This window comes from Sus scrofa, chromosome 18 (genome assembly GCF_000003025.6).
Source record: "Sus scrofa isolate TJ Tabasco breed Duroc chromosome 18, Sscrofa11.1, whole genome shotgun sequence".
Taxonomy (NCBI): domain Eukaryota; kingdom Metazoa; phylum Chordata; class Mammalia; order Artiodactyla; family Suidae; genus Sus; species Sus scrofa.
The window spans coordinates 20613114-20627489 of NC_010460.4; the positions used below are offsets into that span (position 1 = coordinate 20613114).

At 46.5% G+C, this 14376-nt stretch overlaps 1 protein-coding gene across 2 annotated transcripts in view; it reads right to left on the bottom strand.

Annotated features, from left to right (window-relative positions):
* Positions 1–14376, bottom strand: part of SND1 (staphylococcal nuclease and tudor domain containing 1) — a 392149-nt gene that overhangs the window by 351641 nt on the left and 26132 nt on the right. For both annotated transcript variants that reach the window (XR_002340257.1, XM_021078633.1), the window contains exons 2-4: positions 12838–12987; positions 5728–5848; positions 1916–1994 (exon numbers count right to left, since the gene is read on the bottom strand). Coding sequence is in view for 1 of the 2 variants with exons in the window: in XM_021078633.1 (XP_020934292.1) it covers positions 1916–1994; positions 5728–5848; positions 12838–12987 (350 nt within the window). In the remaining variant the exon portion in view is untranslated. The remainder of the gene's footprint in view (positions 1–1915; positions 1995–5727; positions 5849–12837; positions 12988–14376) is intronic.

Consider the following 14376-nt stretch of genomic DNA (forward strand, 5'->3'; position numbering starts at 1 on the left):
CCTGGTTCCATCAACCAGCCATGTGCGGAAACCACCCGCCCACCTTGAGCACTGGGCATTTCCAACAGGGAGCCCCCGCCTACACTTTCTCAAACCAGAGGTTTGAGAAGTCAACAAATTCCCACATGTGCACACCCCAATCAATTGTAACCTTTTGGGAGTCAGAAAGGACCAAAGAAGTATATGGGGAAGGACTTGACCACAAAAGCTATGAGGGCAGGAAGGACGCAAACTGAAGGTACAGTTTGCTCATCGCCATCACTGGTGCAGTCCACACAAACATCTGTCTAAAGCTTTTTCCTACAGCTGCAACAGTCACAATACCACAAAGACGTCATGATTTAAACGGGATCTTTAGGAGTTCCCTGGTGGCTCAGCATATTAAGGATCCAAGAGCACTGTCATTGCTCTGGCTCAAGTCACTGCTGTGGCACAGATTTGACTCCCGGCCCAGGAACTTCCAAATGCCATGGGAGCGGCTAAAAGAAAAGAAAAAGAAAGGAAGAAAAAATAAACAGCATTTTTATTCTCCAAATTACGGATGGACCACATCACTTTTCAGAGACTGAATGAAGTGTTAATTAAAGCCAGCTGCGACCCACCCTACTGAGGTGGCTGAACCTGAACATACACACTATAAACCTTATACACCCAAGACTCATTTCTAAGAAATTCACATGGCCGTTAACAACGAATACATTTTACCTTCAGTAGCTACAGATCCATAAACCAAAAAGGCTCTGGAGACATACAAATCTTCCCTGATCTTAAAATAGAACCAGTGAGCTCTGTCAGTTTTCCTGGATTCTAAACAGCAGATTTTGAAGTTCCTGTCGTGGCTCAGTGGTTAATGAATCCAACCAGGAACCATGAGGGTTTGATCCCTGGCCTCGCTCAGTGGGTTGGGGATCCAGCATTGCCATAAGCTGTGGTGTGGGTCGAAGACACAGCTTGGATCCTGAGTTGCTGTGGCTGTGATGTAGGCCAGCGGCTACAGCTCTGATTGGACCCCTAGCCTGGGAACCTCCATATGCCGTGGGAGCGGCCCTAGAAAAGGCAAAAGGACAAAAAATAAATAAACAGCAGATTTTGCTTTGAATTTGATGTATTCACTCTGCGCTACTTTACACTGCACTTATGCCTTGTACCTGATAGAACCCTGTACATCTATTTGTTGATTGGTTTAGTATCTATTTCCCTGTTAAACTGTTAGCAGAAGAAAAGTCTCTTTATTTACTGCTAATAGTCATAGTACCTAGAACACAGCCTGGCATATAGTAAATGCTCAACAAATATCTGGAGATGGGAGTTTCCGTCATGGCTCAGTGGAAACGAATCTGACTAGTATCCATGAGGACACAGGTTCGATCCCTAGCCTGGCTCAGTGGGTTAAGGATCCGGCATTGCTGTGAGCTGTGGTGGAGGTCACAGACATGGCTCAGATCCCTTGTTGCTGTGGCTGAGGTGTAGGCCAGCAGCTAAGCTCCAATTCAACCACTAGCCCGGGAACCTCCGTATGCCGTGGGTGTGGCCCTAAAAAGAAAAAAAAAAAAAAAAAAAAATTGGAGAGGGATGGAAAAATACCCTGGAACTAAATATCTATGGTGTAAGACATAAGCCCACTGCCACGTATTAATGTGAAGAATAGCACTGCCTTATTTCCAAGCCTGTTTTCTGAGTTATACATACCAAATGCCATTAATGAATGCTGAGTAACCTCCTCACTCAGAATAATACACACCTGAGCCTGGGAAGGAATGTTCTAGAAGCCATGAGAACACCAGGTAATGCCCATTTTATGTCAGGGGCAGGAATGAAGGTACAGCCAAGCCAATGTGGATAGAGTGGACTCCCCAAGCTTCCCTGAGTGAGCCCAGCTCTTAGTGGAGAGAGAGGAAGTCAGAGGAAGACTTACTTGTTGGCTCTCATGCCTTCTCTCCGGGTGGCCAAGCCCTCTGCAACCAGAGATTCTGCAATGTTTTCCCCATTGGTATCTGAGGAGGAAAAAAAAGAGACGTCAATCTTGTGCTATTCAGCACTAACGGGACCACCTTCCCCCTTAGCTCTTCAAGGACCGATGTGACCAGAGAACTGGTCAGAGCAGCAACGCAGGGCTAGTCTTCAGAAAACCTCTCCCCCCCCCAAATGTCTAGTCTCGAGGACCCAAGGTCTATCAATCTTCTCTGGGCTTCGTTTCTCATCTTCGTGTATCTCCCAAGCCAAAAGCCATCTCAGGAACTCCGGGAGGCCGACAGCAAAGCAAGACACATGCAGTAGCCCAGGATAAGTCATGCTGACCTGGGGAGAAGGGGTCTGGCGCCCGACACAACCTCTGCCACTTACACGTCTCTCTGCATCTTACGACACATACTTATCTCTAAAATGGGAAGACGACTGGCCTAGACAGGTTCCTGTGAGAATTAAATGTGTGTGAATCCCAAGTGTGGTGCCAAGCACATAGCAGGAATTAAAACAATAACATCAGAAGTCAGCTCCCACACACTGTACGGTCGGAAAGATTCACTGAGGACTGCCTATTAGACTTCACACCGGAGAGTCCAGCTCCTCCCAGGACATGCTGGTCTCTGTTCCAAGCGGCCACCAAGACGAACTACACCACCCACCAGAGACGTTCTCTGGTTCTCAGAGATGCGGGGACGTCGAGATTTCTAATCGCACACAGCAGCCCTCAGAGCAGGCAAGAAAAATGAAGTGAAACATAAAACACAACCTGATTAGGCTCCACCTGGGCACTTGAAACATTAATTGCATTTCCATGCTATTGAAAAGGCTTTTAGGCTCTGTGTATTCTCTTAAATCTCCGCTTGTCAGCCAAAACGATAAAAGAAGACATCAATGAGGGAACCACCACATAAAAATCTTTAATATAGCAGAGAACAAGCTCCTAGATAAACTGAAACACAGCAGTCTAGCTGATAGGTAATGTCAGCGTAGAATAAAATGCTGTAAGATTTATATTCAGTAAACCATGCATTCATTGACTTCTGCGGCAACTAGGAGACATACCGCCCCCAAACCCAACCTAAATGCCTTGCCATCAGCATTGCCCAAATGTCTACAGAGGCAAATCGTAAGCCTCTTTTCCACCAAAAAAAAAAAAAAAAAAAAAAAAAAAGGTAAGATGTTTGTACAAAGAAAGCTCAGGTTCTAAAGCTGAGCGTGGATCACAAGAACCTTTCCACAGAGGTCACTGCTGAGGCCAGACACAGACACACACAGCTATCTGACACTGTAAATATTACATCGGTTCTTTCAAACCAAACAGGAATCCTACAGAGTGGCAAGTCAAAAGGATTCCACCAGTGTGGGAAAAGTTGAACGGGACGGTGCCAAGGGGTCAGGGAGGAGAAAGAAGGAAGACCGGGTATAAACAAGGTAAATGGCCGTCAAACCAGCCGGCCAACAGCACGCCCAACAGCTCTCAGACAGTTCCTTGGCCCAGAGCACTTGGCAATGGCTGTTGGCTGGTCCATTTCTAAATGAGTTAACCGCCCCTCAAAAGGGAGAAAAATACAATTCCCTGGGCCAAACTCCCAAAGAAGGCAACAAAATGTGGTGGATAGGAGACGGAAAACAGGGGGTTTGTAGGGTAAAGATTTGATTGTTGTTATTACTAACCCAGGTATGAATCTGATCAGGTCACAGCAGGGCTGGTGTTCAGAGCAGGTAGGTGACTGTGTTTTCTCCAAAAGTAGAAAAGACTCATCAATCATCTCTCCCTCTCTTTTTTAATAAGTTCTCGGTTAACCATAAATTCTCAATTCTGTCATTCTCCTCCATCATAAAAAAGATTAGCCACATAAATAACAACGGTTTATTGAAGAGCACATGGAACTATATATATACATATATTCAGTATCTTGTAATAGCCTATAATGGAAAAGAGTCTGAAGCAATATACCTATAATACAACACTGTAAATCAACTATAGTTACATTTTCAAAATCTCAGTATAGAAAAAAAAAAAAAAAAAAAAAGTCCTAAACACAGAAAAACAAGACTGACTACAAAATAGGACAAATATATGAATACTAATTATGTAGCTAAGGTATTATTTCATCACAATTGGCATTGAGAGGTGGTCAGAATATGAGTGAAAATATGTGGAATGGGTTTCATTCTTGGCCTGGAAACTTCCACATTTTGTGGGTATGGCCAAAAATAAATAAATTTGAACAAACTTTCTAAAAACAACCTTAAATTTTAAATGTCAGCTCCTCTTAACATAAATAGACCATTTTACAGTTGGAGACTTGGGTTATTTAAATGAATACTTAGGTGCCAAAATAGCTCATGTGGGAAAAGTCTTAGGCTGAAGATCTAAATGAACACTCCGCGGTGGTCTCTCCACACAGATATCTGCGCCCAAGAAATGTTCTGTAGTCCAGGGAGTCCCCTGTGGGGTAACAGAAGCCTGACCAGGTGTTATATTGTATTATTTGGAGTAATAAAATTCTTGGAACAACTGCATTCTGAAGACCGTACACTTTGATTTGTCCTATATTCTTTCTAACCAGCAGTCATCCAACAATAACGCTGAAGTGTTTTATTACCTGCTCTATTATTTGAATTGTGGGTAAAAGGCACATTTGTTTATACTTCCCTTTTTGAAGAGATTCCATGTATAATTTTCCAATCAGGATGCAGATAGTCACTTGCTAAAATAGGCATTTCTCTCCTGGGTCAACTGGACAAGAAGCCTCCAAGGTCATCCACGGCTCACTTGTCTGAGACCTCTACAGTTAAAATCAGAATCCTAACAGGGTGGTGGTAGCCACTTCACTGGCCACCCAAGGTAAACAGACTATTGAGTGAAGCTCAGTTGGAAGCTTCTTTTCACAGAGACTCACAGGAAACTTTAAAGAGTATCTGCTCCCCAAACAATCCAGATGAACACAAGTGTTCCTGTTCACCTGACTGCTTTGCAGAAAACATTCCACTCGTTCTTTCAATGTCCTACTTCTGTTCAAACTCCATTCTGCAATCTTACTCTTCGTCCACCTAAATCAAAAAAGACCTAATATTGCACGAGCCATCGGGCCCAGCTAAACGACAGGCATATGTGTATACACACAAAAATGTATTTATTGAGTGTGTACTCTGTGCTGGAGCAAGATGCTGTACACATACTCACTTTAAACTTCTAAATGCAACCTGGGCTTGGAAAGGTTAAGTGAAGGGCTAAGTAAGAATACATAATAGAAGAGCTAGGAACTCATTCCACACAACTCCACAGCCTGTGTTCTTTCCAGTCCATTACAAATCACGTGGCTTGCAAAAACCCACAAGCCCTAACCAAATCTGCCTTTCCTAAAGAGAGTCCCCAGGAGGAGAAGAAAAGCCACAAGAAAGATAACGGAAATAGAAGATGCAACAGGAAATCCATAGGAATTCAATTAGCACTCTGACCTAGATGCACAGCGCCAGTGAGTGCCCCAGGCTGATGGCCTCATACAGGGAGGAAGAAGGCTATGGTGAACACACACCCATAAACCACACCAGGGATCAGGCACAGGTGTCAACCAGGAGCAGCACCATCGGGGCCGTTCCTCCGCGCCGTGAGCTCTGCACGCTCCCAGCGAGACCTTCAGCAAACTGCCCCAGATCTCCCTTCCCCGGGTGAAAAATGGGAACTAGTTTTCTAGCTCCTCTTTGCAGGAACCTTAGACTTGGAGAGAGCGGAGTCCCCTCCTCCCTGCTACTCACCTTTTCCCAGGTAGATCATGCCATACTCTCGCCCCTGGGGAGTCTTGTTTTCTATCGTGAAGCAGACTTCCTTCCCAATCAGCTTCTTCCGAAGGAACTCTCGGGCGGGAAAGGCCCAGGGCTAAAAGACAGACCAGAGATGCTCAGGACCGTGGGACCCAGTCAGCGTCAAAGCAACGGCCCTCCTTCAACCGCCCGGTCACACACCCAGCCCTGAGGAGAACAGGAAAACGAAAGGCTCAGAGTTCTGGGTGCGGTTCAGCGGAAACCCATCTGACCAGCATCCGTGAGGACACAGGCCCTGGCCTCGCGCAGCGGGTTAAGGATCCAGCGTTGCCGTGAGCTGTGGTGCAGGTCGCAGATGAGGCTCAGATCTGGCGTTGCTGTGGCTCTGGCAGAGGCTGGCAGCTACAGCTCTGATTCGACCCCTAGCCTGGGAACCTCCATATGCCATGCGTGCGGCCCTAAAAAAGATTTTTAAAACAGAAAGGCTCTCGGAGTTCTCGCTGTGGAACAACGGGGTCAACGGCATTTTGGGAGCGCAGGGATGAAGGTTCGATCCCCGGCCTGACACAGTGGTTTCAGGACCCAGCGGTACTACAGCCGCAACTTGGGTCACAACTACAGATCATATCTGATCCCTTGCCTGGGAACTCCACATGCCATAGGACAGCCGGAAAAAAAAAAAAAAAGGCTGGCAATGTGGTCAGACTCTTTGGGAGCCCCTGAAAATGGAAGGTCTGATAGTTGGTTTAACTAGTTCAGGCCCTAAAAACAGGCTTCATGGTTTCCCGGACACCAGCACTAGCTCTTTTCCTCCCATCACTGTCTATTCAGAGCTACGGCTTACTTCGGGAACTGCAAGTGCCAGTGATTTTACAGCACTTACCATGTACCAGCCACCACTCTAAACGCTTTATATTTATCAACGCACTCCTGCATGAGAAGCCTAGGCTCCGGGAACTCACCTAGCCAAAGGGAAGTCACAAATAACTACTACTACTACCGCCACCTGTTTGCCTTTCCAGTTTACAAAGCACTTTCAGAGAACAGTCTGAAACCAGTACAGGGAACTGTCCAAGTAGGAACAGGGTTCTACTGCTGTTATTTCAGAACGAGTCCCCTGGGCAGGCGAGAGCCTTGCTTATATTGTGCTCCTCCTCCTTTAAGAAGAGAAGAGTCGGCGTTCCCGTCATGGCGCAGTGGAAACAAATCCGACTAGGAACCATGAGGTTGCGGGTTCGATCCCTGGCCTCGCTCAGGGGGTTAAGGATCTGGTGTTGTCATGAGCTGTGGTGTGGGTCGCAGAAGCAGCTCGGATATGGGCATTGCTGTGGCTGTGATATAGGCCAGCGGCTACAGCTCTGATTGGACCCCTAGCCTGGGTACCTCCATATGCCCTGGGTACAGCCCTAAAAAAGACAAAAGACAAATAATAATAATAATAATAACAACAACAAGAACAGCAGAGTTGAGAAGGGCAAAAATGATTCTCCCCCGGAGCCTCCTCTTCCTCCACTGCTCTAGTCTGAAGCTGCACCAGTGGGACCAGAATCTTAGGGAAGACACCAGTAAGAGGCCCTGGGAAGGGATCAGCTTGACAATGGCGGTTCTTCCCTCTCATCCACTGAAGACCGTGACACAAGGAGTGAGCCACACATCCACAAAGGGTACAAGTAGAGTCTCCGTGTGATCTCAAGATAATGGGCAAAGGGATGCCTTTGCCCCATGACTTCTAGGATGGTACAGAAAAGAGAGGTCTCTCCCCTGAAGCAGCCCTGTCACAGTCAATGGTCTGTAGCACTTGAATCTACAGTCTGGACCGAGCTCAGTGCCCCTAAATTCCCTCAGAACAGAAATGAGGAAGCAGAGGGTAAGAGTTCCAGACACATATGATCCGCAGAAGCTCATGAGCAGAAACAATTCAACGTATAAAAGGGCACACGTGTCTGTTGCCTCTTGGAGCCACAGAACATGGGCTACGTGGGGTAAGGGCGAAACAGTACATCAGTGACCTGAAAAGGAAGCTTCTGCTAATCTTTTCAGTCCGTGAAGATTATTCCACGGGGTTAGTCAAGCTTTTCTAGAAGAAGAATGTCCCAATGCCTTCCCAGAAACCAGAAGCTCATTTACAAGTGGAGTCCACAACCTGCTGGGCTGGCATTCACAAAACCAGTACTGTTAGACAACATCGACCGTGGACAGTTCTGGGAAGAACTAATCCTGAGTGAGGGCTCTTGAAGACACAAACACAAGCTTGCGCCCACTCACCTAATGCACTCTCATCAGAGCGCCAACAAGGAAAAGAGCCATAGAGAGTTCGCCATGTGTTTATCTCCCGTTCCTACCCCTTGCCCCACCCCATGACAATAAAAACAGATGCCTGTGCCCAAAAAGATTCTGGTGATTGATAAGCCCAATTACCAGCCACCAACTACATCAGAGAAATAGTACGAAACCAATGAACACAGCCTCGTACATTTTTATTACCTTAGGGATCCACTGACTCTAAAAACATCCTTCGCTATGGATCGCATGTTTAGGCTTCAGTTGGGAGCACAACACCAATACCTACAACTCAGCAATACACTGCTTTCCCAAGTGAAAAGCTCTGACAAAACAAAGCACTCCTAATGGAAGCCAGGACTTCGGCAAAAATTCATTTATCAAGGGTCAGTTCACAAGGAAACAGCTAACCCCTGAGGGGAAACCTCCAATTTCTACCAGCTAGGCAGAATTACAAAAAGCTCTGCAGGCCTGCTCAGGGAGCACCCCTTCCTTAGGACCTCACGGATCACAGCTGGGCAGTCACTGGGCAGGAGGAGAAGCCACACTGGAGGTCCTCACAAGGACATGAACCGAACGCTGTAAGACAAACCGTTTCTTTAACATTCCTTTCTTGAACCAGGCTTCTCAGGCTGTGTTCCACCGAGGGTTGGGCAAATTCAGTAAGTGGACAAGCTATAAGCTATGAAGGGAGGTACGTGGGAGTTTCAGGAAAGTGACCACATCACTCCTCGCAAGGGCAACTGCCGTCCAGGAGCAAATCCTGTGCCAGCGTCCTCACGGAGGCGGCCGAGAAGGCTGCCGAGCCGACGAGGCTGGCCCAAGGGAGGCTGCCACAAACAACTCCCAGTGGAGGAAATCTGCTCAAAGCATTATCCAATAAGGCCCACACGGGGCTCATTGGAAGAATCACTGTGGTCTCTTCAAATGATATCCCAGAGCTGCAGCTAAGAAGCAGTGGCTCTTCAGCAGCCGGGACTCCAAATTGCTTCTCCCCTTCAGAACACCCAATGGCAGGTGATCTTTCCTCTCCCAAGGTTCTGGCCGGTGTCCACCAGGACGAATGCAAAAAATTTTTTTTGTCTTTTTTTTTTTTTAGGGCCGCACCTGCTACATATGGATGTTCCCCGGCCAGGGGTCGAATTGGAGCTGTAGCCACTGGCCTACACCACAGCCACAGCAACACAGGATCCAAGCTGCATCTGAGACCTACACCACAGCTCAGGGCAACACCTGATCCTTAACTCACTGAATGAGGCCAGGGATCCAACCTGCATCCTCATGGATGCTAGTCAGATTCTGTTTCCTCTGAGCCACGACAGGAACTCCTCAATGAAATTTCAATTCCAACCTTTTCTTTGCACCAGGTAGACCCTAAACGACTGGAAGCAGATTAAATCCCACAACAGTGTAAAACCTTAAAGCCAGCTACTTCTGTACCCAGCCCAACACTCAGTCATCCCAGTAGACCACCTGTACATGCATCTCAATCCCTCTCTGCCCCAAGCACCCTACCGCCCCAATTTTCAAAAGCTCCACTGAACACAGGACTAACAGTCATCTCTGTATTTCGCATGAAACCAACACACAGCTTCACATGTAACAGAAACCCAATAAGGAAATAAATATCTAACTCCCACAGCGCCCATCCACACAGTATCTGGGCTGCCTAGAGTAGCTGGGCAACCCCCGAGACTGGCCTGGAACAGGGCAGTGATGGCTGGGGACATACAGGAGCTAGATGAGAGTGAAGTTTCTTTGAAAGCAGGAATGAGAGAAGGCAGAGCATGATATTTGGGACAGTGACACAAAGGGAAGCAAGTGAGCAGTAAATGTGCTTGGCTCTATTTGACTGTGAAAACACTAGACATGCTCTGAAACAATGGAAAGCCCGAGAGAAAGCAGTGCTGCACTGCACAGCGCACCGAACCTCGACTGGAGACACTCAGCTTCCTCTCCTCGTTATTCACCAAGATGCTTACTCGGGTGCACCTGCTTTGAGTGAAGCACTGACCAGGCAGAAAAACACCAATGAGAGATAAGGTCCTTCCCAGTGAGGAGCTGACAATCTAGTAAAGGCAGACATATAAATATGGAATGGGAGGGCAAAGGCATGATGAAAGAGATGACAGGTGTGACCCTTCAGGAGGATAACTTCTCAGGAGATGACAGGTGGTCACCTGGGCACCAGATGGACAAGGAGCTCCCAAAGGAGCAGGCAGCATGAGTCAAGGCTGGAGCAGGCAGGACTCAAGTGGCCTGTTAAAGAGACCCGAATACGCCCTCAGGCTTGGGACTTGGCATCCCACAAGGGTTCAATAAGAGAGGACAAAAGGTCAAACCACAAATGGGACCGTATCCCAGGCTGAGGCTTAGACTTGTCCTAGTGGTAATGAGGGATCATGGAAGTATCTGGGAGTAATACTGAGCCAGGGAAAAAAATGAAGTTACGTTGCAAAAAGATCTGCAAGCAGGGAGAGAAAGGATTAAAGGGAAGGGAAATGACGGCAGAAAGACTGTTACTGCAGTAGTCCAAGCCCATTACCAGAGCTGAACAAAGAACAACAGCGGCTGTAATGCAGTTTCAAGAATGGAGGAGAGGAGTTCCCATCGCGGCTCACGAACCTGACTAGTATCCACGAGAACGCAGGCTCAATCCCTGGCCCGTCTCAACAGGTTAGGGATCCGGCAGTGCCATGAGCTGCGGTGTGGGTCACAGATGCAGCTCAGAACCCGCATTGCTGTGGCTGTGATGTACGCTGGCAGCTAAAGCTCTGATTAAACCCCTAGGCTGGGAACCTCCATACGCCTTGCGGGTGCAGCCCTAAAAAGACCAAAAAAACCAATGAGAGTTAGTAGGAGTAACTGCATTGCTCTGGAAGGGACAAAAAGCACTAGGCTATATAAATACATCAAATTCCAACTAGCAGGGCTCGGATTACATGGTATTCTTTCAGCTGGGATAGTTCTGGTAATATTTTATTGTAATGTGACATAGGCTACAGCTAAGATATTTGAGAACAAGCTCGAATGGGCTTTGATTCTCATCCATGAAACAGGAAATTAAAATCCAGCCCCTTCATCTCTACTAGAGGCTGCTCTGCTTCTGCCTTCTGGGGAAAGGAACTTGATCAGCTCTAGCCAACCAGAGTTAACACTCTTCTCTTAGTACCAGGCAAGCTGTTACACGGTACAAAACTGAAAAGAGAAGAACAAATTAAAATGCTGGTCAAGAAAAGCACTTGGCACCCCAAATCTGAAGAATGCTGAGAGATTTTACCTCCAGCACTTGGACTAACAGGACCAGAAGCGTTTATAGCAGCAGCACTCGTGATGACCACAACTAATGTTTATTAAGTAGCTTATAGGCACACACTAGGCATCCCCCATTATCTCAATTAATCCACACGGAACGACCATGAGGTAGACACTGCGATCATGCCCAACACGCGTGCTTACTGGTAAAGGGCCAGTGGAAAGTAACTGATTTTGTCTATTGAGTCATTATCCCAAGAATCCAACTGCTGTTCTTAGAACTCAGGATGATTCTTCCCTATCTCCTGCAACACTGCTTCACAAACAAAATGCTTTTTCTTCTAGATTCTTGTCTAAAAAACTACCTATTTTTCCTTAAATGAAAGCTGCTGCTTTTTTCCTTACTGCCACAGGAGGAAAACAGCAGAGATGAGCTGAGGTCCTCACTCGCCTATCATCATCAAGCTGAGGCAAAGGACAAAGAACCAGACTCCAGAAATTTCATTTTTGATAGCCAAGGCACTACTGAAGAAGAGACAAGAACTGGTGTTTCGAAGCATAGGAGACAAGAAGACACATGGCGGCTGCCTGGAAGGGCAAGAACTTAAGGAGTCCAAGGCAGACCGCAAAGAACGCAGGGTGACCAGGCATCAGATGGGGGGCGATGGGGGGAGGAGAGGATGGGGAGGCACCGGGGCTGGAAAGGATGGGAGGACAAAAGCTCAGAAGTTTCTCAGATTGCCAGAACACAGGGCTCTTGACTACTACTGAGCCACAAGTTGCCCCGAGAAACTGATTTAGGAGCTCTCTCTCTTTCAGATCCAGTGTTCACACAAATTTTATAATTTCATGGGGTTCACAGATGCTTTTAGGGGTGTGTGGATCCCAGATTAAGAATCCATTATCAAGCATTTGTAGCATGCTACCATTTATGAAAATGAGTGTCTGCTTGTGTAGGCAATAAATGTCTCTGGAGACTCAAGACACAAGCAATACCAGTAGCTTCCGGGGAGAAGAACTAGATTTTTCATTGTGCCTCCTTCCGAATTTTGAAGGTGAACGAAGAATTCAAACATAAATAAAAGGGCTCTGCCATAACCAATGCCAACCTCAAACAGCGGAGACTTCCTAGGCAACAGTCTAACCTCTCTCAAGAGGAAAAGGAATGAAAACACTGACAAACCTGAAGAGGCCTAAACCTAGGGGAAAGTGTACATGCAAAAGACTGGGATGACTGGGATTAAAAGTAGTGAACAGAGGAGTTCCCCTGTGGCGCAGCAGGTTAAGGATCAGGCATTGTCAGCACAGTAGCTTGGGTTGCTGCTGTGGCACAGGTTCGATCTCTGACCCAGGAACTTTCACATACTGCGGGTATGGCCAAAAAAAAAAAAGGTAGTGAAGGTATAAACCAAGGCGAGCCACAGTGAGCTGTGAGTTTGTCACCAGTCCTGTGACATAAAAACACTCTAAATATACCGAAAAGGGAGAGTCCATGAGACGTGCAGTCAAGGAGGAGATGGGGCTGTAACCTGGGTCCAAGGTCTCCAGGAGGCCCTGGGAAGCACCTACCTCATCCGGGGTGTCTTTTGCATCAGGTTGTGTGGCAGCTGCTCTGCGGGCGAGGTTTCCAGCACGAATGTTGCTAAGGTTGATCTGCCTCTCGGGAGGAGGCCCACCACGAGGCTGCCCGCGGACAATGATGGCACACCCTGAGAGGACCTAGGCGGGGGCGAAACAGAGAAAATCAGCGCTCTACAGGTAATACAGATGGTCCACTATTATGTCCCCAACCTCCAGAACAGTACTCGGCATCTTGGAGGCCCTCAAATTACCTGGTGAATGACTACATGAACAAGACTGTTTTTTATTTTATAAGACAAAACGCCTACATAGAACCTGGGGCCAGATTCTGAAATGACTGACCCAAATACAAATAAGAATTAAACAACTCATGTTGCAACAGAAGAAAGGGTGGGGGAAAAACTGTAATTGCAATGTATACATGTAAGGATAACCTGACCCCCTTGCTGTACAGTGGGAAAATAAAAAAAAAAAAGAAAAAAGAAAAAAAAAAAAAAGAATTAAACAAAATGATAGAAGAGTCATAAAATAAATAGACTCAGGTGAAGAAGTGGGTGAGAAATGGAAAAAACCTTTGTCATTTCACCCCAACAAGCCAACCACTGCCCGTGTTCTTTCAATTACGAATTTGTTACGTTCCTCCACCACCCAAGTTAGGAACTGAAACACTGGGCGCACCTTGGTTCCCTGGGTCCCTCTTTATCCTGACCATTGGGATAATCCCTCCCTTGCTTTTCTGTACACTTTTACTATTCATGTACACATCTCTATGCAATGTGGTGATCTCATTTCTCCTGTTTCTGAAGTCTCTAAACTGAGTCTACAGCACATATCCATCAGTGACTTGCTTCTTTTGCCCTTTTGGTGGAACTCATTCATATCAAAACACTGTTCATTTTCACGGCTGCATAGTACTTCACTGTGTGAACCTATTCTACTTTTTGACAGGAACTCTGTCCAACAAATATATACATTCCAAGTTTTAAAAAAGTGTTGATTAACATCTCATTATCTCCAGTACCTTAAGCACACAGACCTTGATCTAAATGGTTCCTCCATAATAATACCATGACACACATAATAAAAGACTGTCTTCCTTATCTAGCTGCAAGCCATGCTTTTCATTTTTATCCTTTGTCATCAAGTGTTCCCAGCAATTAAACTCTACAGCTTCCAACCAGTCTGGCTAACAGCCTTGAGAACCCATTGCCTGGGTGTCACCCCAGGGCTCTGAGGGCTAAGACAAGCCCTCAGACAAAGGAAAGTCAGGAGAGAACAGATGTACTAGCTAGAGCAAAGGATGGCTGGTATTTCTGAAATGAGAAGAAGGAAGAAAAGGGAAAGAACTTGGAAATGATTCATTTACAGTTAATTCTTCACAAGCAGCAAAAGAAAAGCACACCATAGAATACCTGCCTTGAAACCACTCATGTACAAACTCCATCAGGACTGACAAACCCAGAGCAAACAAACCACAGCATCTGTCTCAAAGGCCTATTCCTCGATTTTTGTCAAGTTTTCACAAGA